General features: G+C 44.0%; 2 protein-coding genes across 3 annotated transcripts in view; both read right to left on the bottom strand.

Annotated features, from left to right (window-relative positions):
* LOC135920958 (beta-1,3-galactosyltransferase 5-like) overlaps positions 1-10,782 on the bottom strand; it is a 246,569-nt gene extending 235,787 nt beyond the window's left edge. Inside the window, exon 1 of one of the 2 annotated variants that reach the window (XM_065455244.2) lies at positions 10,629-10,782. The gene's annotated coding sequence lies outside the window, so the exon portion shown is untranslated. The remainder of the gene's footprint in view (positions 1-10,628) is intronic. The other variant, XM_065455245.2, reaches the window with a different exon arrangement.
* A 5,245-nt stretch (positions 10,783-16,027) lies between these two features.
* The window catches only part of LOC139047008 (uncharacterized), a 67,207-nt gene continuing 57,715 nt past the window's right edge, over positions 16,028-25,519 (bottom strand). The window contains exon 3 of the mRNA XM_070520942.1: positions 16,028-16,268. Within this exon, the coding sequence (XP_070377043.1) occupies positions 16,028-16,268 (241 nt within the window). The remainder of the gene's footprint in view (positions 16,269-25,519) is intronic.

The following is a 25,519-nucleotide window of genomic DNA, read 5'->3' on the forward strand; positions in this document are numbered from 1 at the left end:
TAATTAGAGCCAATACAATATTAACAACATTGCACTAAACGCCTGTAAAGGGTGCACCATCGCAGATGTAAACATGGTGCGGCAAAGCCACCCTACAGCAAATTTTTGGGAAATGGAGCCATTGGACTAAGCATGGCTCGCGCGATGCTATGGTGTTCGGGAGGCCCCTTCGCCGGTGTCCAGAAATTGGTAATTAGTGGCAGAGTAGGTAAAGTTTGCGGTAAGTACATAGTTAACGCCAATATGGACGAAAACTAGCCACATTGCCCCATAGACCACTATTTCTGGGATCGGCACACCTATCCTGTTATTAAAAGATAACAACAGGTCAACCAAGTGTCGACGCTAAAAAGTGCAAGGTCAACGTAATTGCGCATAACATACGACAAGAATAAGGTACGAGATGAGTGAATAATGAACATGAAGAAGAGGCAGAATAAAGAGCTGTAATCAACATTTATTCATAGAATTACTTGAACCCACATAGAGGTAGACTGCCTTCTTTAGCGTCAACAGTTAGTTGAATGTTTCATTTTATTTTTCCCCGAACAACTACAGCCTTTTAAAGTTGTTTAGAATGTACTTTCCAGCTGCAATGGTGCGATTTCGGAATACGCTGATCTCATAAGGAAACAATTATTTAGATTCTCGTCATTTTGCTACTCTTGAAAGACGTAACTAAGCGAATTCATCTCCCGATTGCAGCCGTTAACGATTGAAGACGAATTTAAGCCCCTGATTTAATGTGAGCAGATTTATTTTACATGGCACCCATGTTCCTACATTTTTAATATTTGTTAATATTACGCCAACTTGCCCATTTTACACTGCCAACGAACACGAATTCCTTCGCTTAAATCAGGCCTGTTTCAGCACCCGACGCAGGCCCTAACATATAATATATTAAAAAAATGCTCAATATCTCTTAGAAAAGGCAATACAAAGCGAGCATACAGTGACGTCAAGTAAATCATAGGGAAACAATCTCTGTTTTGATTGAAATGTAGAAATCACAAGAAATGGGAAAATCGACGTGTTAAGGAAATACACAGAACTTGTTGCCAGAGGGAGCCATACACACTAGCAGAAAGTTGTAGAATATTTCGCATTCACCTCTTCTTCTTCTCCTTTTTCTTCGTCTTCGTCTTCTTCTTCTTCGTTTATTATTATTATTATTATTATTATTATTATTATTATTATTATTATTATTATTATTATTATTATTACATGTAAATTAACACGCTGTTTACTTCCCCTATGATTTTGATGACTATTTTCTATCCACTTCATTTGGTTCTTACGAAGAATAAATCAAGCCCCTTGGTTCCCTTGACTCTCTTCACTGGATACAAAAGTTGCTATGCAAATACTGCAGGGTTTGCGTTGGCTTACTTTTGCCTTTCAATATAGTTTCTGAAGAGACGAAATCGAATGTCACGCGTGCTTTTCTGCAAGGGAAAGCTTCGCAGACGCTCGTTAGCTGCGAGATAGCAGGCACGGATGATTCGTTAGGGAGCGCGGAGTTTAGAGTTTAGCCAAGCACTCATTGAGTCAGTCGAATATCGAGCCACTCCTCCCAATTGGAGATCGAAGCCTTCGAACTAAAGAAAACGAAAAAAAAACCCGAAGGGAACGAAGGAAACGACGGAAGAAGCAGTAAGAGATATACGAAAGATCGCCCAAGAGATTCGCGCTAATTCCTACTAATCTTAGAGAAGCGCTCCCTGTCCACCAATCAACGTCATTAACAGGCTCGCTCGTTCGCTCGTAAACACGGTCGGCTTTAAGCCGCCCCTGATTAGCGATCCACTTCAGAGGGCTCGACCACTGTCGGTCCTTCTTTCGAGCTCGTCGGCTTGTCGAGGGTTCGAATTAAACCCGTGTCGGCGTGCCCACCAGGGGAACCCTAGCGGAAGAGGTGGTTGGTGCACCCTACTTGCCGAACCAAGAGCGTTCGCGTTTCGGAACTGAAGCGGCTGGAATGGGCAAGACCGTAGCAATCGTGAGCCCAGGAAAGCTGTATTGCTGTCTTCGTTGTGTTTGATCTGTTCGTGATGGCTTTGTTAGTTGTGTTTGCACCTCCTTTGTCCGTATTCTATCCATCAATCTCTCTCTCTCTCTCTCTGTGTGTGTGTGTTTGTGCGTGTGCGTGTGTGTTTGTGCGTGCGTGCGTGCGTGTGTTTGTGTGTGTTTGTGTGTGTTTGTGTCTGCGTGTGTGTGTGTGTGTGTGTGCGTGCGTGTGCGTGAGCGTGTGCGTGCGTGCGTGCGTGTGTGTGCGTGTGCGTGGGTGCATGTGCGTGTGCGTGCGCGCGCGTGTGTGTGTTTGTGTGTGTGTGTGCGTGTGCGCACACACACACTGAGTGCACGCTGAAGATACTGAGGTGGTTCAATTTAATTCGAAGTAGGCCTCTACGCCATGCATCAAAATCAGATTGTGTTTTTGACACGTAAAACTCCGGAATTTCTTCAATCTTTTTTTTTTTGGCGGGCTTATGTGTGCCTGTGCGCCTGTGACGTGTGCCTGCGCGCGCACGGGAATTCGCATCTCTTTTACGTGAACTAATAATAACCTGCCAGAGTACAATTCTTGAACTTTCTTGACTTGCTTACTTGAATACGCGGACACACCTTGCATAACAAATTGTAATGTGCATGCTGCTCATTATCCCAGTCAGGCTAATACACTTTTAATCAATTTCCAGATCGAAATTATGGAAAGGAATACGCTCCTGCTGTTTGTATATGAAAGAAAATGATATTAGCCTTCTTAGAATACATCGAAGCAGTTTAAGAATATTTCGTGCTTTAGATCAGTCTGTATCCTAGCGACCACCAATAAATTATAATACTCACTAGTACAGAAAAAAAAATGAGGGACACGTTTTCATATAACATGTTGTAAATTTTCACTGAGCTGCAACGTCCGGGAAGGACATGGTTAGTTTTGCCGAGCAGTCTTTTACAGAAACTATCTGCAGTCGAAATGTCAAAAATGACAAAGTGCGCAGGCGCGGGCATATAATCTGTTAGTTGTTGCCTGAGAAATTAAGCCCACCAACAAAAAGAAACTGCCCCAAGAAAGCCCTTTTACGGAAGCAAGACAGTTTACTCAGTCTCCCAACAAGTTTTCGAAGGATTTTGATGAAGAGCGCGCAATAAATTATAGTTATGTATGCAGAATATTTCTCCAGGCTTATGTTAATATTTCTGGAAATATCAGCAAGCGAGAAATAAATTGCCCTCGGTGTTAAAAAAACAGCACGTACTTGTTATTTCACCATTGGTTAGGAGAAACCTCCTGAGCCGTGATAATGAAGCAAATTTTAATGCGACTGTTTTTTATTATCATTATCGAAAGTGAATACCATGAAAAACCCGTTTTACCTAATTATTTAGCCTAAGTTTCAGTTCACAAGGCGCCCTTAGATTAAACAAAAGTGATCGTGAAAATATCTAAGATGCAATAATGTTGAAATTGCCCGATGAGGAACTATCAAACATTTCTTTCGAATCCGAATGACACCGAGCGTATTTGCGCGTACAGAACTGTTTTTCTTGTTTGTCTCTCAGAAAATGATATCTCGTTTCTTCCTTTGTTGGCTTTACGCGCTTGCGCTTCGTTGCTGCTATAGCTTATTGATAAGAAATCTAAGTTATGTACAATAGGTATGCGTCAGTCAGGTATGCGTCAGAAATGATGAACATGGTGGACACCGTTTTCTAATACCCCAAAAATACGCGCTACTGATCAGACATTCAGGTTGCATTATTTTCAAGAAATTTGAGCTGGAATAAGATTAATTTTGATATTACACGTGTTCCGTCCTTGCAGTGTCTTAAAACGTATCCAAAAAAGTGAGTTGCAACTCGGCACTCTACTAGAACTGTTCGTGTTACTAATTTCGATATTGCTATAATTTCTTTTACTTTTGTACGTATTTTTTGTTTGGAGGCCCTAAACAAAACAGCTGGATTCCGGGGACAATTATGGTTATATTATGTACACCCTCACTTATATACTGACTTGAAATAAACTTAAAATTTCAGGCTTGAATGCCTGAATAGAGGTCCGCTTTGTTCCATGTGGACGTGCGTTAACTCACCAGCTTCAATACAGCAATCGCAATATGTGTGTCAGTATTACGCTAAGATGTTAAGTTATAAATTTTATTGCACGAATATTTATAGGAATTTTCATGCAGGTAATGTCCGCCTTGTTGACTGATTTACATCCGAAAACAGAACTTTGTTGTCTGCCACAAACAATTTTTAACGTATTATTTTATCGACAACAGAAAAACACTCGATATGAATACAGCAGGTGCTCTTTGTTAGCAGAAATGTACAGGACTTCTTATTGGTCTAGTTTACTCGAAGGGCCTGACATTAAGAAACCAAAAGACATAACAACATTTCCCTAATAAACTCCATAACTAATGAATTTGGGGAACACATTGCGGGTTACGAATTGAAGGCTCTGAGTTCTGTAGGCGCGCCCAAATGAAGAATGTTCGAAGCTAGCCGCAGTTTTGAGATTAGCGCCATCAAATTTGCGGTAAAAAAAGTTCGGCAGCGTGTTACACTCCCGGAACACGGGAAGGCGAAAGCCTGCTACACACTTGGTACGGCATTAAGTTATACGATCGGAGGGGGTCACACTATTTGCTACGCATGACGAGCTGCATTGCGAAGTAAACGTGTGGAAAGCCGCTGGCTGCAAACTTCGGCCTCCTCTGTCTACGTTGCCGTCTCGCGTCGTCACGTTGCTGCTTTCGCAGTTCGGCTTCTTCGGCTCGTTTTCGACGCTTAGCTGCGGCTTCGCGCGCTCGTATAGAGCGGCGTCAGACTCGCGCCAACGACGTTTCTCTTCGACTTTACGTTGCATCGTCTCAAAAGGGGAAAGCAACACTCGCGGTAGAGCAACTTCCACCCTTCTTTTCATATGTCGCACCTTGTCTCTCGCTTGGCGAGCATCCTCGGCCGTAGCGTGCTTGCGGGGTAATAGGGAAGCGGTATGAAACGCTTTAATGCTTTATTGATGGTTCCGATGCTCGTTTCGAGCTCATTCTTTATTAGAATGTATGCTATTCTATGTCTTGTATGGGTGACATCAATGAATGTATGAGCCACTACATTCTTTTCGCTTGCTTACGGAGGTATAAGGCATTGCTTATGATGACAATTTTTGCACCACTCGTATAGATGAGGCCCTAAGGGGATATGAGCCATTGCAACGAGCCACTTAAGCTTTTCGCATTAAAATGAACGGTTGTTCTGCTGCTTTAATGCATTACCTTGCATGACATTTTATGCGTTAAAACTCAGCAATAAACTGAACATGAATATTTTTCTTAGCACACTCTGGGTAAGAAAGTCTCGAAACTCTTGTCCTTCCCCGAGTACGTTCCGAGTGAAAAGGCATTGATAAATCGCCAGCAACAATTCCTATATCACCATAGGTGCCATAATGTAGTCAATGTAGATGTTATTTGGCGAAATTTCCGTGACTGGTTCATTATGCTTTTGGAATCCTTCTGCAAATAATCTGCGCCTCTTGGTGCATCCCTTCTCAAGAAATAGAATTCTTCTTAATGCAAAAAATGCAATATTTAAGTATTTTGTGAAAGGTAAAGAAAAATAAATGCCCGCCGCGGTTGCTTAGTGGCTATACTATTGTGCAGCTAAGTACGAGGTCGCGGGATCGAATCCCGGCCACGGCGGTTGCATTTGGATGTGGGCGAAACGCGAAAACGCGCGCGTATTTAGATTTAGGTGCACGTTAAAGAACCCCAGGTGGCCCAAATTTCCGGAGTCCCCCACTACGGCGTGCCTCATAATGAGATCGTGGTTTTGGAACGTAAAACCACATAATTAAAGAAACAGTTGATGTACTTTGTTTATTCCTACTTTTTTATAACTTGTCTTCAGTTCGCCTACGCTTTAGAGTTTCGTGTTCACTTGAGATCCCGAATCGAGTAGCTCGGAGGCAAGCCTTCGCAACTTTCTTCACCTGATCACCCAGTTACACAAGCTGCTACATAGCTCGCGCCAAGCAAACTCTTCCATGTCGTCCCACGTCCTTGGTCCGCAAAGCGACAACACACCCGTTGTTTCGCCACACCGCCGACAACAAAAACCTGTCACGCGGCTTGTCACGCAGCTTGTCACGCCAAGGCAGTACGTGGGTGAGCTAGGCGCGATGTGGCGAGACCCAGCACGCCAAAGAGTACAGACCGTTGAAGAGTGATCGGGAGCTCTCGAGGTGCGCTTGAGAAAGCCAACTGTCGAGCTCTCTGGGCTTGTTAACCAAAGGTAACCAGCAAGAACTGATGATGACGTTAATGGATTTGTTGACTACAAGGGGGTGAGGTCTCTTGTTTGGCTGAGCAAACATCGCCTTTTTGCGTAGCAGCCAAGGCTCCGGGCGCTACACAAACACTGCGCCGATAGAAGTCTTATTCCTCCGCGCTTTTCCGGAGGAAGTTGTTTGCGGTGCGGAACTGTTCGCGGTGTCCTTTTTGGGGATCTGTGACTGTTTCTAAGGAGATGAACTACCACGTATCTTACGACTGTTGTCGAAAGAAAAGTCGACGCAGTCATCAGGTGCTAAGAAGTCGCGTGTTGCACACGCCTAAGATTCCTTTGTTGTTCTATGGAAACTTCATCGCATGCGTGGCTGGGTAGAGGTAATACGAGCTCCAAAGCTGCTTTCTTATTTCCGTGTTTGCAACTGACATATATTGCGTTATATGGCTATAATGAATATAACGAGGTAACGGATATAACGACTTAAATTTGGCTCCTGCTACTTCGTTATAACGAGGGTCGAGTGGAGTGTGTAGTAATTATGATGACGAGAGTAAGGATGGCAATGGTCGTAATAATGATGGCGACTAGTGATGTTGATGAAATGTCGTGCTCAATTTCAACTGCGCTTGCTCCTCGCTGTCCTTTTGATTTGACCCGTCTGACTTTTTTTGCTGCACTTGCTTTTTAAGCAATCAGTCTCCTGGCGTTGTTTTACCGATTTCAACGTGCATGTAATTAAGACATTGTTTTGATGTCAGACCACAACGAATCACACGAAACCCACGAGCTAACTGCATCTCTGCTGTTTTTATCAAAGGAAAAAAAAGAAAGAGAGAATCGATATTTTCATCGACATAGCAAGTTTGATTAACGCATTCTCTGGTTAATATTTCTGAGAAAATATGAAAGTTTCCGTTATTGTGAATCCATACAACACAACCAACACGGTCAAACGCTTACTTCACGAGTACTTAAGAGGAAGGTTTAGCTCGGGTGCTCCTATCTAAATACATGTAAAAGGAGAATTCGTTTTTCTCGGCAACCACTGCACCTAATTTGACGGGGTTTGCTGCATTTAAAAGAAAAACTTAAAATATAGTGACTGTTGGTTTCGAATTTTCAATTTAGGCCGTAAATTTTTTATAAAAATTTGGCAAACGTCGCAAATTTTCAGAAAATGAAACTATCAAGCTTATAACTCCGTAACTCAGCAAGAAAAAACGATATCGCAATTCTGTGAATTGTACCTGATAGCACATCTAAAGCGGACAAAATTGATATGTTACACATGAACCTCAAAAAATGGGGAAATGTGTAATTGCAACTTTTGCAGAACCCTCGTAAACAACGTAACAAATTCACGTAAGATGTAAACTGACATAACAAATTTGTCCGCTTTGAATGGTCTAATGGATGCCGTTTACAGAATCGCGATATCTGTTCTTGATGCAGAGATATTAGTTTGTAAACTTCGTGCTTCTATTTTTTTCAAACGTCTGAATTTTTGAAAATCCTTTTAACAAAATTCAAGCCCTAAATCAAAATTCCACTTCCAACAGTCACTAGAATTTAACTTTTTCTCTCAAATGCAACAAATTTCATTAAAATCGGTCCAGGGGTTATCTCAGAAAAACGTTTTTGCGTTTTTACATGTATTTGAATAGGCCGCGTCGGAGTTGGGCCCGAGCTAAAGCTTCCTCTTAACAAAATCTGCGGCAAACACATGCACGAAAAAAATATATATATCAAGGGGCTCTGCAGCAAGTGGGAAACTAGTTAATTGCTTAACGCGCGGCACAAGACCGTGGTAATCACTTAACGAGGATAAAACACATTTCAACTAGCGTGCGATGGTTTTGAGCCGGCAGCGTCAATGAATGAGTTCTTTTCCACTCATAACATAAAAGGGAAAAAAGCAAACTAAAGGGTGGAGAGACTATACACTGCTAGCCCATCGAGCAGAGCTAAATCTTGTTAACCAGCAGTTACGAATTATCGCTTAACAACTGTTTTGGTTCTGCAGCAAGATGGGCGCGCTTCTCAATCAATTCATTGCGTACGCCATTAACGAGAACGCGAGCGTGTTGTTTTACGGACGACGAGCAGCCCAGTGCAGACTAATAAAACGGACGGAACGTAAAGAAACAAAAGAGCAGTTCGCCGTCGTTCTTGCGACAGATATAATTACATGAATATGCGGAGTAATGAGAGATTGGGAAATATCGCGAGGCTAGCAACACGCGCTCAGTGTCATCACCCCCTTTACTTCTGGAAACATAATTTCTCCGACATACTATATAGCTTATCGTCTAATTAGACCTTAATAATTACCTTAAGTACTTAATAATTATTAAATCCTTAACCTTAATACCTTAGATATCTTCTCCGATGTCGTCACTTCTCCTAAACATCTTTTATATTTTAACATCTTTTACAATTTTTTTTATAATTCTGTGAACAGAATTACGAGTATATGGAGACATTAGGGGAGTTTATAGCTCTGCTCCTTTTGCCGGTTACGTTGTCCTCAGGATCCGATGGCCGGCAGCCGTGGGTGATGCAGAGATAAATTCCGCGAATAAACTTTTCATTTGTTAGCAAACGCAAGCGCCGTCTCGATTCTGCCTGGAGCACGGCCGTCCTCGAGACAAAACAACACAAAGTACGGGCGATATCGGTCCGCAAGAGTTAACAAGCGAGGACGGTGGAATTGGCATAAAAAACGGACCGACGTCCCACGCATGTTTCATATTGAGTTGAAAACAGTCAGGCTCTGTTGAGAACGTCCATGGTTATATACTCTGACGAAGACCGGGCCCCGTTGGAAACGCTAGCGCACTATCTTCATTCGTGCCTCTTTTGTATCGAGCAACACTTTGTGCGCATATATTTATATATATATATATATAGTTTGGGAAAAGTTGGAATAGCTTGTGATACGCTATCACGGGGAGCGCGCTCATTTTTCAGTGCGCTGTTCATTTAGTACAGCTTTTTTATCACGCCATTCTTTCTTTTTCTTTACTTAGCTCTGCGCAACAATGAGCACTCCTCTGATTACAATTTCCTTGCTATCCTTCTGTAGAAGCCTCGTTCTCGGTTTGATGGCCTGTAATATGTTCCGAAACCACTTTACAACCCCTTTCGCAACTCCGTTCGAAGTTCATTTTCTCTCGGTCACTATTTTTAGTTTTCATTTTTGTTGCCGGTAGCCTGGTTTTCTGCAGAAAGTACTCGGCTGTCTGCTTTATTGTATGATAATAACGATAATATAATAACGATAATGATGGTATTGTATGACGAAGCGAGCGTATCCCGAAGCATTACAAGTTAACCATCAATTTCCTCCATAAATTCAGCTGAAGAAGTAAACCTAGCGACTGTTCCTTCTTGCGTTCAGGAAAGAGTTCTGGTCACATTATCGAATACAGTTTTTGAATAATGTAGCGGTGTGTAGCGGAGGATATGGCTGAATTGTCATCGCTATCATGACTATCAATATCATGTCCTTTCACCAAGACAACAGCCAACCTGCAAGCTCTGACAGCGACGCATTCATGCAGCCGACGTGCAAATCCTTCGAAAACCATGCACTCCATTGGAAAGGATAGTGCTAAAAATAAGCAACTAATGTGATGACGCCTTCCAAAGTATCCCAAAAACATCTCTAACATTGCAGTTGTAACGCGCTCTGGAATTTGATTGCGCAACAACTTAGTGGTCGAACCAACTTACACGTGCGATACTGCGTGTGGGCATACGAAACTTATAACAGGCACCATCCATCCTATCAATGACACAATGTCGGCACATTCCCAAAGCTTTTCTTTTCTGCCAGCGTCATTACACTGCATGACTACCTGCTATCATTCACGTACGATGCAACCTTATACCTTAAGTCATGTTTCACTAACTTTTGAAGTACAAATTTCTTTTGTTCTTGCTTAAAATTATGTTGCGCCAAACCTTAATGGAAACTTTCCCTCTTTTCATTCTTCTTTTGTTGTACACAAAGAAAGCCCTCACAACTGACTTCAACGTGACTACACGACTTCGAAGGGTAGTTGTGGATTGCAAATTTGAGATTGTCGCTTACCTAAGTAAGCGACATGTAGTGCTTTATATAGCCCCTCATCTGGCAGAAAGCGGTACGTTATTGCAATTAATAAACATCAAAGACTTACTAAAAAAAAAGACATTCAGTTCACAAACGTGCCCGTCCTATATCCCTCACATATTTAGTTTCAAGGGTGGGGCAACCTGCACAGTAGTGCGTGCAAGAGTGTAGCGGAGGAAGAAAACGTCTGGGTGCGACTCACCTCTTTCGCAGTTCTAAAGTCGAGCAGCAACAGGTGGAGATGTCACATGCATCGCCGTTTCGATCCAGGCAAAAGACCCCGCACACTCCGATCAGACAGTCCCGCAGTCTGCGCTAGTCCAAATTAGGGGAACTCTTGCACGGCGCTGGGCGTTAGTGAAAGGGAAAAAAATTTGAAAAAAGGAGCATCCGATAGCTCAGACGCTAGCGCCATCATTCGGCGCAGGCGGCGGCAGCGTCTGCCAAGTGCACCTCTCTATCGTCTGCTGCCGTTCTGCTGTCGTCTGCAAGCATCGCTGCCTCGCTCCAGTGCGCGCGCGAGCGCTTCCGTTTGAATTGACAACGTCTGTCGTCCTTACCTGACGATGTTGTCCGCTGATAGGTTCGTGTCGTGTGCGGTTCGTTGAAGTCTTCAGTACTAATAAACAACCACTTGTACCTGAAAACGATGCCGCAGGTGCCCAATATTATATCGACGCTGATGGAATTGAAAAATGAGGGGTGGAAACGCCCGCGTAATTGAAACGCCAGCGCCATCGCTCGGCAGGCGCACCCAGCGCATAATAGTTTCTCAGCGGTCCGCTTGTAGCGCTGCTTCGTGCTGCCGGCTGGCTTCCGTTGCGCGCAACTGGTGTCTTCTTCCAGGGCGCAGATGTATGTGTTTGTGAGCAGACGACACCGACGGTTTGCTGCGGCCGGCGCCTGGCATCGTTTGTCAGAGGCATCCGATCGAAAAGTCTGCAAAAAACACACACACACACACACACACACACACACACACACACACACACACACACACACACACACACACACACACACACACACACACACACACACACACACACACACACACACACACACACACACACACACACACACACACACACACACACACACACACACACACACACACACACACACATTCACACGAAGCATTCGTAACTGCATTCGCTTTGTTTGCTTTTATAAAAGCGACACAGCGTAATCCGAATCCATGAACGTCCGCCAACTAGCCCCCTTCATTGCTCTTTACTAAAAAGTAATTCGAATCACTGCGTAGCGCTGCTGTTCTGGTGGACGAGGCAGCCTAAGTGGGATCATGTGCTATAAGCAGTAAGCTTCCTGTTGAATTGTTTTGCTGCCTGGTAGAGTTAATTTCCTACGTCCACGAGAAGTTGCGTCACAGCTGCTTATGTGCGCTGTTGCGAAGACACGTAGCCGTAGATGCGTACACTGTCAGCAAGAAAATGAAATGAAAGGAGCACAAGCATTAAAAAGAAAAGATATACGGGAAGGCGGAAAACACGAATATGAATAAAACTATTGTCTCAGATTTCGTTATCAGCTGTCGTTGCAGGATTCGCATTCAGTCACAACGTTTATGGAGTCAACAAGTCTATCGAGTGGCAACGGAAAACATTTCTTTAATATCTACTTCGATATGTATTTTTAGTTGTTTTTAATTACCCGCCGCGGTTGTTTAGTGGCTATGTTGTATGGCTCTTAAGCACAAGGTCGCGCGATCGAATCCCGGCCACGGCGGCTGAATTTAGATGGTGCCGGAGTGCGAAAGCACCCGTGTACTTAGATTTAGGTGCACGTTAAAGAACTTTAAGTGGTCTAAATTTCCGGAGTCCTCCACCACGGCGTGCCTCATAATCAGACCGAGCTTTTTGGTACGTAAAACCATATAATTTAATTTAGTTCTTTTCTATTGTCCTTCAGTTTTATTACTGATGAATTCGTGTGACGTAACTTTTCATCTTGCCTATCATTCGTTGCTGTTTATTAGTATCGTGTAGCTTGCGCGTTGTTTATAACTCACCCTATCGCATCGTTCGTTATAAGTATCGGCCGCCCAAACACCCCGCTAATGATGAAATGTACTCACGTAACTGAAGTTTTGTGCGTATAAGCATGAACTTAAAGGGACTCTCAAGGCAAAAATTAAGTCGAGCTTGACTGAGAGATTATGAGTTTGTGATAACTAATTATTGATTACTAATGAAAACAGAGCTTTTGTAAAGCCAAGGACGAAAATAGGAAATCGGAGTGGCGCCATCTGTTACCGCATATGGTACCTCTTATGTGTGACGTCAGCATCTCTGATGCGCAGACAGTGGCCTTGACCCGGCACTGCGAACGGCATCGCATATCTCTGTTTACAACGGCAGAGGCAGCAACGTGCGGCAGTTGAATACACTGCCGGCTCCGGCAGCGGTGGCTCAAGTGACCATAGCAGTCTAATTGAACGAGACCCACAGAGTGAGTCAGGCAAGCCGAACACCTAGACCCGCCAAGCAGTGCGCTTTGCATACACAGCCAAATAAAATGTCTACGAAAGACATGACATCGCCATAGAGGATGGTCACGGGGAGCATTGCATTGTGGGGCTTTTACGTGCCACGCCATAATGGGGGGACTCCGGATTAATTTGGTCACCTGGGGTGCTTTAACGTCCATCGAATGCACGGTAAACGGGTGTTTTTGCTTTTTGCCTCCATAGACATGGTCACGTGGAGATGACGTCAATTCCTCTATTCTGGCGCGTGTGGTTGAAATTGAGAAGCTGCAGCGGGACCTTCGACGGCAATTTCCCAAGCAAAAAAAAAAAGATATATTGGCAAACAGAAAACTATGACAGACTTCTATATGAATACTGTGTCTATGTAGCAGGACTTAATACTTTGCTTCAGTATCCCTTTAAACAAGAGATATAACGAAGAACGCCAAGATGCACAGACTATTAAACGGGTTTGACGTCTCAAAATAGCACAATCCTTTAAGAGACGTCCTAGCGCAGGTCTGCCGAGTAATTTTGACCATCAGGAAAATTTTCAGAATGCACGAAAACTCGATACACGGCCGTTTCTAATAGACCTAGTCCGCACCGGAATAGGGAGTGGACCAGCAACCTCGTGTTTAAAATCAGGAGATGTCGCAACGAATTGCAAATATATGGTAGGAAGAAAACGCGCTACCGCCGCTCCCTTTGTAACCTTAGCTCTAGCCACAGCTTTCAGCGAGCGAAAAAAAGAAAAGTGAACATTGCTGTCGTAGCGTGCGCAGATGCTGCTCCAACAGCAGTGGCGAGATAACTCGATCGATAGGAAGGTCCTAGTTAACGGGCTGGTCGGCCGGGTCACACGCTGACTGAGCACGACACGCTAGCGCTCCACGATGGCACAGCTACTAACTAATATAACTACAAACCCGAGCAATTAGGGGCACGAACCGTTTAAGTGGATCGTCCGTGCGAGTTGGCGATGTTTAACATTAGCGTATGAAATTTGTCAATCCGATGCTTACAACAATCATTATTAAAGCGAAGCTTCCTTTGCCTCTTCCTTCGACTTTCCCACTGCTGCTGCTGCTGCTGTCCGGCACGCCGCTAATGCCGGTTACGTCAGGACGTAGTTGAGGCGCACGCCACTAACGCCGGCAGCATCGGGACGTGATCCAGACGTGGCCACGTCACACAAACATAAAAGGCATGCGCTGTCGGTGTTTTGTTTCATTACTTTTGTTTATGAGCTGCGGTTCTCGAGATTCCGAGGAATAACCTCGTAAAGAATGCAAGACAATGTGTGCGTCACGTGGAGGGCCTGCGCGGTTGTGGTTCAGAATGATTATTCGCCAAGCGACGCTCGCGGCGTCGACACCGGATTTTCTGCTGCACGGGACCGTTAAGGCTATCGCGTTGGTACATGCACGACAGGAGTGTAGCACAAAGATGACCAGAGAAGCTCGTGTCAAGATTCACGCCGCGTTGCGTCGGCACAATGCCCTCGGGTCGCCTAACTAGGCGTGAATCCTCACAAATGCTGCGCAGGAGCTGTGGCGCTTGTGTCATTGCTCACTCGCAGCAGCAACTTCTACTTTACCTTTAGTGCTGCTGCGGCTTGCAATTGCTACTACTACTGCTACTAGTAATAATAATACTACTATTACTGCTATCCCTACTACTACTGCTACTACCACTAGTACTACCACTATATGTGCGCTTTTGCGCTGTTGCACTGGGGACTAAGCTACAGTAAGCGACGCGAAATTGGTCGCCGGACCCTTTTACAAGGTCTCCCGACTCTTTGAAAGATATCAGTGCGAATACTTCCCAACCAACATCACTCACCTTCCCTCCCCCTTCCAAAAAAAGAAAGCACTGGAGAAGGACGCCAGCGAAGCCCTGAGTTGTGGACATTTACTGGTTTTGTCTTTTTCTTTTTTTGTTGTTAGAAAAGAGTGCGTTCTTTCTCTCCGTGTAATACCAGAACACTGACGCGCCATTTACCCCGTATAGGCAATTCAAAGAAAGTCCGACGCAGAGATGTTTCCTCGATCACGACGTGCTGTTGCCGTAAGAAAATGAACAAGCAAAAAAGCAAAAACTAGTCGTACCACAAGAAGCACATCGTCGTTCGGTGGGACTTCGCAGAACCTCACTCTTTGACCAGAGCGCGGTCAGGCGGAAAGATGAGAGGCAGGTAATGAGGGAGCGAGGCTGCCCTGTGGGTTGTGCACTCGAGCGTCCCATGATTTCCGCTGCTGGGGATGATGGAAGAGAGCCACGGCGAATAACGGCGATTGAAACCTCGGCGTTAATTAAAACGCGATGTGCTGGGCTTGCTCTGCGTCAACCTCGAAGGAAGTTGGTCTAATTAAAATGTCGATCAGAAAAGAGCTACTTGCCTTTGAAGTGGCACCAACAGGATGAAAAAATTGCACTGAAAAAAAAAAGCATTTCCAATTTTCTAAAACCTAAAACAGGTTCCGGGGAGAGAGAAAGAAGGGATGCATCCGATATTGAGGACAGCGGAGAAGCTTCTTAATGAACGTTCGCGATTCACTAGCTTATGTTTATGCTTACTTTACCGCTACATATAGGAATAAGTAATAAATTAGCGGACGGTAGCCCTGAAAAAAAAAGCGCTGTCAGTGCATGATTATCGTATGAAAAAGAATGTGCAGAACAAGGTATCTTCATCATACAGCGTTTAAAAAAATTGTGAAACCAAAATTGTGAATCCAGAGCGAGGTTGGAAGAATTTGGGTCTTGTACTTACGAGCGAGTGCGCTTAGGACAAGTCCTCGCAAGCTGTGGTGGCATGCTCCGTGTACATAAAGACGAGACTACAAGAAGAAAAGCTGAGGTGAAACCGACGTCCGTTGAAGTAGATGTCTTGGCAGCATCTGGAATAACGTATCTGAACCCTTTCTATATCAACTGTATTCCTTTCTAGAGTTTTGAAACATCCGGCGAGGCGTATGTGCACAGACATGAACATAGTAAGCACAAGAAGAGAGAGAGAGAGAGAACAATTTTAGCAAATATGCCTGCAGAGATGGTTAGGCTCCCTCCACGCAGGGAGGACAAGCTTTTACCGCGACACGGCCACTACGTCAGTCTCGTGCATTGTGCTCCTCGAGGTCTTGGTTCCTCGCTACTTCCGCGGATCCGAGAGGGCCGCTACCCTCTTCCTGGGGGTGCTGCCCCCCCTTCTCCTCGGTGTCGCGAGGTCTCTCTAGAGCTGCCGAGAGCTGCTGGGCGGCCTTGAGTTGTGTATCTTGGTCATAGGTCCTCGTTGCAGCCTCTAGCTGCGGCGGGATCATCGTCTTCTCACTGGCTTCTCGTGGATTTATACTACAGTGCGCTAAGGAGAGAGTCACCGCGGCTCACATTCTAAGCACAAGAAGATCCGCTAAAAATGTACAGCTATGTGAGATAAACGTACCTCTTCGGTGCACACACACACGCACACACACACACACACACACACACACACACACACACACACACACACACAGTATGGGGGTCATTTCGTGTGAATCTTAAACGACGCACTATCTTTATTGAAAGCCCACCGAAATAGTGCAGTGTCGTAGGGAGGCTGAAAACGCGCATAGCTTCCTTTTAGACGAACGTGTGCCCAGCAAGAAAAAAAAAGTAGCACTCAAGCACGACAATAAGCGGTGAGTACTGTTGTCGGTAATCGAAATTTGGTCTGCCGGTAAATTGCGCCCGCTATTGGGCTATGGCTCATGTCACATCACAGCGCAATCACTGGTTCTGACATACATTCAAGAATGTATACAATTCGCGTTGCGCATGCACTATGACTAGTCGAGATTCTCACACTATAGAATAGGTGACAACATTCGGGAATTTGCTGATTCATGTATACGCACCTTGCGCTGAGCGATAGCTTTAGTAGCAGTGGCTAGCCAATCGAAAAAGCACGGCCTATCCACTCCTGTGAAGGTGGGTGGGCAGCGAAGCTGTCGAGATGTTGCACCTAATGTAGCCCAACTTGTCAAACACCGATCCCATGATGTGCGCTCATTATGCACATTACTCTAGAAAATGGTATATGACAAAAACACACCCTGCAATGCAGTTTACGTAACCTTTATTTTATTTATTACGTTGCTATTATTGCAATAACTGATTTCTGGTCCGGATGGTGCACCTATATGCTTTCCGTTCTAATTAAACATGACATGCATTTAGCTCCCGTTCTCGGTGACTTTCAAGCGGCCTTGAGCCAAAAGTCAGAGCCATTATCCGCTCACTGAACATCCGGACTAGTTGCGAGAGGAAGACTAAATTAACCCCCCCCCCCCCCCCCCGTTTTTGTTTTATTCAGGACCACATTACATGCGCTAGTTACTCCCAAAGAAGCTAAAAAAATATCGCTTCCGAGTTCTTCCTAACGTTTGTTCACAATATCATTCAAGCTGTCACTTCTAGTACACGGAAGTTTTATTTGTCATTCCCCATAGCGACGTTCAAAAGGCAGATAAGTGGCATCGTACACTTCAATTCTGGGATATAGAATTTGTTGCGGATCTAGTGCGCTCGCCGAACTGCGGCGTGGCGTGACGCCAGAAGCGTCTTATGCGCTGGGCGCTGCTTTGCCAAAGGAGTTTTAAAAACCTCCTTGGTTTTGCCTCCATGGAAGGAAAAAAAATGGCCAGGCTTAGCTTGGTTAAGCCAAGAATGCGTTGCATATTGCGTGGTCTTTTTTTTTTTAAGGCGAGGTATTGCTTGGCGGCACTCGATTTTCGCGTCACGCGCCGGCGCAGCGCCCCCAGCGCGAGGAGCGGGAGTCAGGTGGTGGCTGCGGCCGCGCGCGACCGCGCGAGTTGGCGCCCAGCTTTTCCTCCGGCTGTCATGACGTCACGTCACGTGGTTGGTGGCTGCCCGGCCGCGCCCAAGGGCTGAACTGAGTGATTGCAATATGCAACGCATAAAAAATTACGAGAGAGCATTGCGTCACGCAGCCAGCCTTGGCAAGCGAACGCTCCGTGAAGCCAAGCCTTCGCCTAGTGGTGGCCCAACACGTGACCTCTTGCGTCGAGATCACGGAGCAAGAATCGAGATTTGCTGAGATCTTCGTTCGCGCATCCTTCAGGCTCCTTTCTTTTTGTGCTGGGCAGTGCGCTCGGTCTCCCTGGCGTCTTTCGCTGCTTGAAGAGCTGCCTTCAGCCGGTTTTCTTCCACCTTGACAGCGTCCATATGGACCAGCGAACAGTATGGCGTGGTGCGATGTGGTGTGGTGGGGTGTGCTGTTGCGGACATGCACTACACCCATTTTAAAATTGCGGGTAGTATCGTCTCCAACCAATCTGCTCTGCCGGTTGCCATTTCATGCTTACATCAACTCTCGATTACGACAGAGCCAGTAATTGTTTTTTTTTGGAAATCGTTTTGGCCAAAGGTAAATGGATGAGCGACCCGTGTACGGTAGTTGATTGAATCGGAGCCTTGAACTAACCGAGGCCAAACTATTCCACGAAGTGTGTGAACCACTGTTTTGTTATCGGTTTTGAAATGTCTTCATTAATGTCTCCAGCAACGACCACCGGCGAGGGGATTCTCGGTAACGTACGTTGATCAAAGCCGAAGTTCGCGCGCCTCGTCATCAATCATGTGGTTTGGCCTCTTTGTTTAATTATGCGTTTCCTATCGAAACGAAAGCTGTGCTGTATGTTCGCATCTCTGCCTCACGGAGGTATGAGCCATTGCACGTGGCCATGCCCAGGCGCCGGGATCGGCCCACTGGGTTTTCTGTCGACGTGACGGACGCGAATAAATCCAGGGATCCTAGCCATGAACAACTTCGCTGTAAGATGGTCAACGAAAGATAAAAAAAGGCAGTTTAGCCCGAAGGGCAAAGCACTGAATGCGATAGCAAAGCTAAGCATTGCGTTTGAACTCTTGTGTTGTTGTTGTTGTAACTATGCGTACATGCCACATACACGTGTGAGCCATAATTTGTGGCAACCTGCAAAAGCTTCGACACGTCATGTAGGGACTGTCATGGCACCCCACAGGTGCCACTGTGCTGGCCGTAATACCAGGGTCAGTGAAATTGCATCAATTTCAGCTTATGAGCTCTAATAGCTTTCGCATTTTTTTTTAAATATTCGGGAGAGTTAGGATAAAATGCATGCGGTGTAAGTAAAATTTGCTGTGAGATTTGCTTCCGCGCCGTAATTTTCAAAATCCGGAGGAACAATTCAAACAGGATCGCAGGCCTGGTTTGAGCAACTTTTGCTGCTTAATATCATAGCATCTACCTTGAACATTAGTAACAGGAAAATATATAGTAGTATTATGCATAAATATCTATACGGAGCATCATGGAGATGGGGAGCACTTACTTGGAACATACATATAATTACTATCGCAATACAAACGTAAAAATCGTACGCCTGTCACAATACCACGGAAGGGGGTTGGGGCATGATTCACTTTGATGAACCGAAAGCACATAGCCCATGCCCGCATTTAGTGATTTGCAAAGGACGGGTGGGGGGAGGGGGGAAGTTGCGACAGACGAACAAAAGCAAAATTAAATAAAGAAGTGAACTGAGCAGCTTTTGTCATAGCGTATAGACTTCGGAAACACAAGGTGCTGCATCTTCCTCGGGAATTGGCGTTCATCGGTGCTCGGCCTCTTATATATACATATATATATATGAGGCCGAGCACACATATATACATACATATATATATATATATATATATATATATATATATATATATATATATATATATATATATACCAAGCACTCCAACTGCGATTACGAGCGAACGGGCCCACATAACAAAAATCCTACAACGCCCGAACGCATAATGTCGGCTCCTAAACATCTGTAAAGAATGTAAGCCTCTTGATAATCTTGACTCAACGGCTTCCTTGATATACCTGAGTGGAAAAAAAAAGTTGAATTATGGGGTTTTACGCGCCAAAAATACGATTTCATCACGAGGCATGTCGTAGTGGGGGACTTCGAAAATTTTCACCGCCCGGGGTTCTTTCATGCGCACCTATATCTAAGTACACGGGTGTTTTCGCATTTCGCCTCCATCGAAATGCGGCTTCCGTGGCCAAAATCCTCCACAATGAGTATCTACCCCTGTGACACAAGTTATATAGAATCCCTTAATGTAATAGGTGCAATATGACAGTGTAACACAAACGGTATACAAGTTGGAACACTTGCGGTGCAGGAACATAGTCATAGTATAAGGTCACACGTTACATAGGATGAAAGTAAGCACAGCTGTACATCACAATTAGCCGCATACCATTTATTTAATAGCTTCACTAAAGCTTCGTGTCACATTGACTCAGACGTGTTTTATCTGCGTATATTTTTCTCTTTGTTAACAAGCTCCGTAGATTTTAAGCACTTGTTATATCCTTGGAAAAGTAAACTGTCAAGTACGAAGAGACTTGAAGTTGCCATGAAAAGACCGAATTTATGTAGTGGCTTTTTTAAGGTTTCACGTAGACAGAGTCGTTACGACACCATCGTTAATTCATTCGTGTTGTGGAAAATGAGTCAATACATCTTTTTTTAGTTTTTGCAAACATTTTATTTTATTTTATGAAAATGCCTGTTCCACGTTTTGGAATTAGATTGATGAAGACTTGCTATGCTTCTGAGCACAGTGAAGGGAAAGTTTACTCTGCCATGCGGGACTTTCGTTTAGGTTCAATGCGATTTAACAATTAAATTTTGATCTTGACACTTTTTGTTTGAAAAATTTTAACTTAATTTGGTATTTGCTTTTTTATGCTCTCGTTCATTTCTTAATTTTGCAATTATATTAACTCTCTAAGTTCAGTTTCTTTCGAGCCAATCCGAAAGTGCGTCAAATGTGTTAAATTTGTTTTGCACTTTATGCATACTAATTTAGTATTTCATGTCATCCGATTCGTTGTTGATCATCCAAAGTATGTATGTGCCATTGCCAGATAAGCGTCTACATGTACACCTGTATTTATTTATTTCAAAGTACCTTACAGGCCCCAAGGGGAGCATTGAGTAAGGGGGGCGTCATTGAACAAATGACAAGAGAAAACATATATATGAGCGCTAAAAAATGTGAGCTAAAAATGTTTGTAATGATCACATGCCTGCAAACAGTGTTAAAAAAAACGCTAAATCAATACAAAGCGTTATCGGAAAAGGAATGAAAAGGGCAATTCACTCTAACATAAAAGGCAATGTAACACTTGCGCGAAATAACGTACATTGCGCGAGTACATAAAGCAAACAAAATTGAAACCACAATAACAAGAAAGTCACGTATTATATGACATGACATATGTACAGATGAATATATTTGTTATGATGAAGACTGTAGGTTTAGTAGTTGTCTGAATTTATCATTGCTCATTTGAGCGACAGTGCTATTAGGAAGCGAATTCCATAACCGAATCGCGCGTGGTAAAGCCGAGAAGTTAAATGCGTTAGTGTTGCCATAAATGCGAGTGAGGCTTAAATCATTATAAAGTCGTCGTGATGTGCAAGACGCGCGTTCCAGTGGCAAGTTTGATGGCTTGACTTGGTGAACATATCTATGGAGCAAGGACAGGAGGGCTATGTCACGTCGGCTACTCAGTGATTGAAGTGAAAGGTCGAGTTTTATTTGAGTAATGCTTGACTGGTAGCTGTAATTTCGGGAAATAAATCGACTAGCTCGGTTTTGGATGGCTTCTAACATGTGGATTAGGTATTCATGGTAGGGAGACCATATAGGGGACGCGAATTCGTGAAAAGGAATACCTAAATTATGCAAACCCCATTCCAATGCCATTTCAGCTAGTTCCAATGGGAGTGGAATGAAAAGAAAAACACACTGTACCGTGCTTTGAGCACACGTTCAATAAATCGAGGTCACCAAAATTAATCTGGAGCCCACTACTTCGGTGACCCTCATAAACCACTGTGCAGTGCTGCGACGCTAAGACTCTTAATTTAGGCATCTTTTTTTCATGGTGCCATCGTAAAATTGTGAGCATGTAAGCCAGTGCTTCTTGTGACGAAACCTTGTGATGGCAAACGGAGATCGCATGAAACGCTTTAACACATTTCATGTGTGCTGCGTGTGCGCGAAACACTGCGTCCTAATGAACATTAACCAATCTTTCGTATCGATGCAGTTTGGACCTTCTTTTTGCTTCCTTCTTTCTTTCGATCCAGCTCATTGTAATGTTTCTGAAGAAAATACACAAGAAAAAATATGGAAGATGAAAAGATAACGCGAATTGGCTGTTCTATTTCGAAATTTGACATGTCTTGCGCAACGAGAAACATTGCCTGACTTAAGAGGAGGCGGTTTTGCGCCGCAGAACTTTTTCTTCATACATGATGGCCTTGAATTTTCCTGTTTTTTTTTCGGACAGGTTCTTTCCACCCTGTCATGGCCTTTCGTGTGCGTTTGATTGTATTTAAACCAAGTATATACATATATATATACCCAATGGCTCGATGACTAGAGAGCTGTCTCTGCCATCGCCGTAGCTTGGCTTACAATACACAGCCTGTAGCCAGGGAAAGCCACTGGGCCGACACGGCCATAGAATATCGATCTATGCAAAACAACAACTTCCCCACCCCTCGAGAACTGCAGGCTTTGAACTGTGGAACAACGCAAAGAGCCAGACACGAACGGAACTCGCCGTTGTTCCGGAAGTTCTTTGTCTCGTTCATGGGTACCAAGGTCGTAAATGCCAACCTACCTCGTTTTGCTATCCGTTTACTGCTACGGCGGCTTGTCTCGAGGTATAGGAGGCAAGAAAACAAAGCAAATAAAAGCATTGCAACAGTATCTTGTCACTGCTTCGAAAGAACCGCTAAATTGAGATTCGATTGCATAGATTTACGGTTTTACGCAACCTTGCATTTGCTCCAGCCTCGCACTACAGCCTTCCTCTGAGACCCATTTCCTGCAGGGTGATTTCTTAGGAAAGAAGAAGAGGTAGAGAATCTGTATACGTCAGGCAAATGGGTTCTTTGCGCTAACGCAATAAAATGGTGCCGTTAAAGTTCGTGGCAGCTTCTGGAAAAGAAATTAGCCTCACATCCGCCCTCACGGGTCATTATGATGCGGTGTTTGAAAATAATGAAGGATGTCACTTGAAGAAAGGAAAGCCGACAAGGTAGAGGAGCCTATAACACTCTAGCACTCCAGGCGTATGACACGCAGGCCCAAGTAAAGAAAAGGAAGAAAGGTGAACCAAGTGTCCATGCCCATTCTGTCGATGTACATGGTGGTTTCAATGATTCTATTAATAAATGTTAATTGTATGTGTCTATTATCTCCCTTCCAGTCTCTTTTTAATGATCTTTATTAAAGTACCTTGTATCTCATTCGTATCGTACTTCACGCGCATTTAGGTCACCTTGTCTTCTTTAACGTCAACACTTGGTTGACAATTTCTTTCTTCTTTTACCAAGAGGGAAGGTGGCCCAATCTTAAACCTAGATGTCCACCTAAATGTCAGCCGTATTTAGGTTATTTACACCGGTACCATTAGTTTGAGCTACTGAGCGTGTAATGCTCGCTTTTCGCGAGCGCCGGCGAAGCAGCCTTTGAGGCACTTCGCGCCAGCCATGGTTCAAGCGAACCTGCTCCACATCACAAAAGTGTGCCGTGTGGTGGCTTTGCCTCAGCATGTCTATATGTGCGGCAGTGCACCCTTTAGAGGAGTAGAATGTGATGTGGTTTATTTTCGACGATGTAAGCGCTAATTAGATCCTTACCGTCAATTTTACCTACTTTAAGACTAATTCTCCTTTTGTGGCTCTTGAAGACTACATTTTGTTACCATTTGTGGCTCTCTGCGATGGTATAGAGGAGCGAAAGAGCCGTTTTTTTCTTCAAGTTGTTACAAAATACACATCACAGATACGTCAAACCCGTGCGGAGTCAGCTAAGAACTCTTCCTAAGAGCAGGTACCAGTCAATCGTGACGTTAAACGTATATTTAGCGAAGGCTGTCAGTCAGTGTGAAACAGCTCTAGCGAACAAAACGATTTGTGAATGCAGTCATCGGTGTACTACATGCTGATATCGTCAGATGTTATAATGGACATTATTTACTTTTAGTGTACACGCTTTCTTTGTATTATTGTTGGCACGTGTACTGATGCTGATTCTTGTAGCTTTCTTTTTTCTCATCAAGGCCACACAAAGGAGTTCCGTCTTTCTTTAGCCATTTTATGTTTATATTCCAGTAACTACGTTTTGTCATAGTTTTCTACTGTTCTAATTCTAGTGTCGCAATAGTATCCAGTATCGAGTGCAAAATAATATCGAGTACCGAGTGCAAACAGTATCGAGTTCTAGTATCGAGTGCAAAAGAACATGTTTACTCCGTCGCTTTCGGCGTCGCCGCCTCCATGTGTTCCTAGGTTCAACAGCACATGTGCGGCCAAGGTCGCCGAGTACCCTTAGTCTGCGTGTCGTGTGTTAGAAGCCACGTGATGTGTTGCGCGTGCCAAGGTTAGCCGAGAAAGCTGGCGTTTTGATACACGATGTCTTCCCACGGACGCAGAGTTGGAAGTCACGTGACCTGCTGATAGCGGCAAAGCTGAAATGACAATAGGAGAGGTATCGCTGAACGTTCGTTTTGGGACACACACGCGTATTCCCAGTAATAGTGGTTCTTTATCGCGGGAGCGTTTTTATTTTTAACGCTTTGTTAATGTGTTTATCTGGGCGTGTGACAACGGCGCTTGTATATGTAGCGAATTTTTACGGCGATTTTTACTGTCATAACCACGAAGTACCTTTGCACCATTCCCCATGAAGGAAAACTAAATTAACTTGTTAACCGGTATTTCTAGCCATGCAGAGTGCATTTTCACAAGAAGCCTTAAAATATTTATTACATTAAAATAATTAGGGTAAAATAATTAAATAGTAATTGTGCTGCTGAGGAATCCGCAAGTGAAATCTCGCTACGGCACATGAAATACGCCACTACGCACTTTAAGTTTAAAGTGCTCAAATTTAACTTTTCAGGGATTCAACTCAATGTATAAAAAATTATTCTTTGGACTTTGTGATGACAGATGCATGAGGCTTACTTCATGTATTATTTTAATATCTTTATATCGCTTTCAATGGTCTTGCCTTCTGGCAAGACTACTTTCATCTTATCAGAGGGTTTTAAAAATGTTGCTTGGAAACATATTTTTTTCATTACTTCATTTTTCCTAACCAGTTCAGAAATACAGTGGGCCTAATTTTGCCCCAAGCAGAAGAGGCAACATAATACAATTAAAAAAAAAAACGTACATAATACCGAAGAATGCGTAAATATTTCGGCCACGAAAACAAGAGATACAATGGCAGGCTGCAAGAAATGCACTGAGAACAAATAACATAAAAAATATCAGATTGGTAGAAAAATCTTCGGGTTCAAAACCCTCTCTGGTAGAGATCTCTGCCGGGGTTAATAAGCGCAACTCGATTTGCACTCACTAAGCCTAAATGGATAGAAGCTATATTGAAATGCCGTAGTTGGCGTTGAAATGGTTGTCAGCAAATATGTATCATTGTGCCTTGCTTTTGTATTAGTTGTATGC

This window comes from Dermacentor albipictus, chromosome 6 (genome assembly GCF_038994185.2).
Source record: "Dermacentor albipictus isolate Rhodes 1998 colony chromosome 6, USDA_Dalb.pri_finalv2, whole genome shotgun sequence".
Lineage (NCBI taxonomy): Eukaryota > Metazoa > Arthropoda > Arachnida > Ixodida > Ixodidae > Dermacentor > Dermacentor albipictus.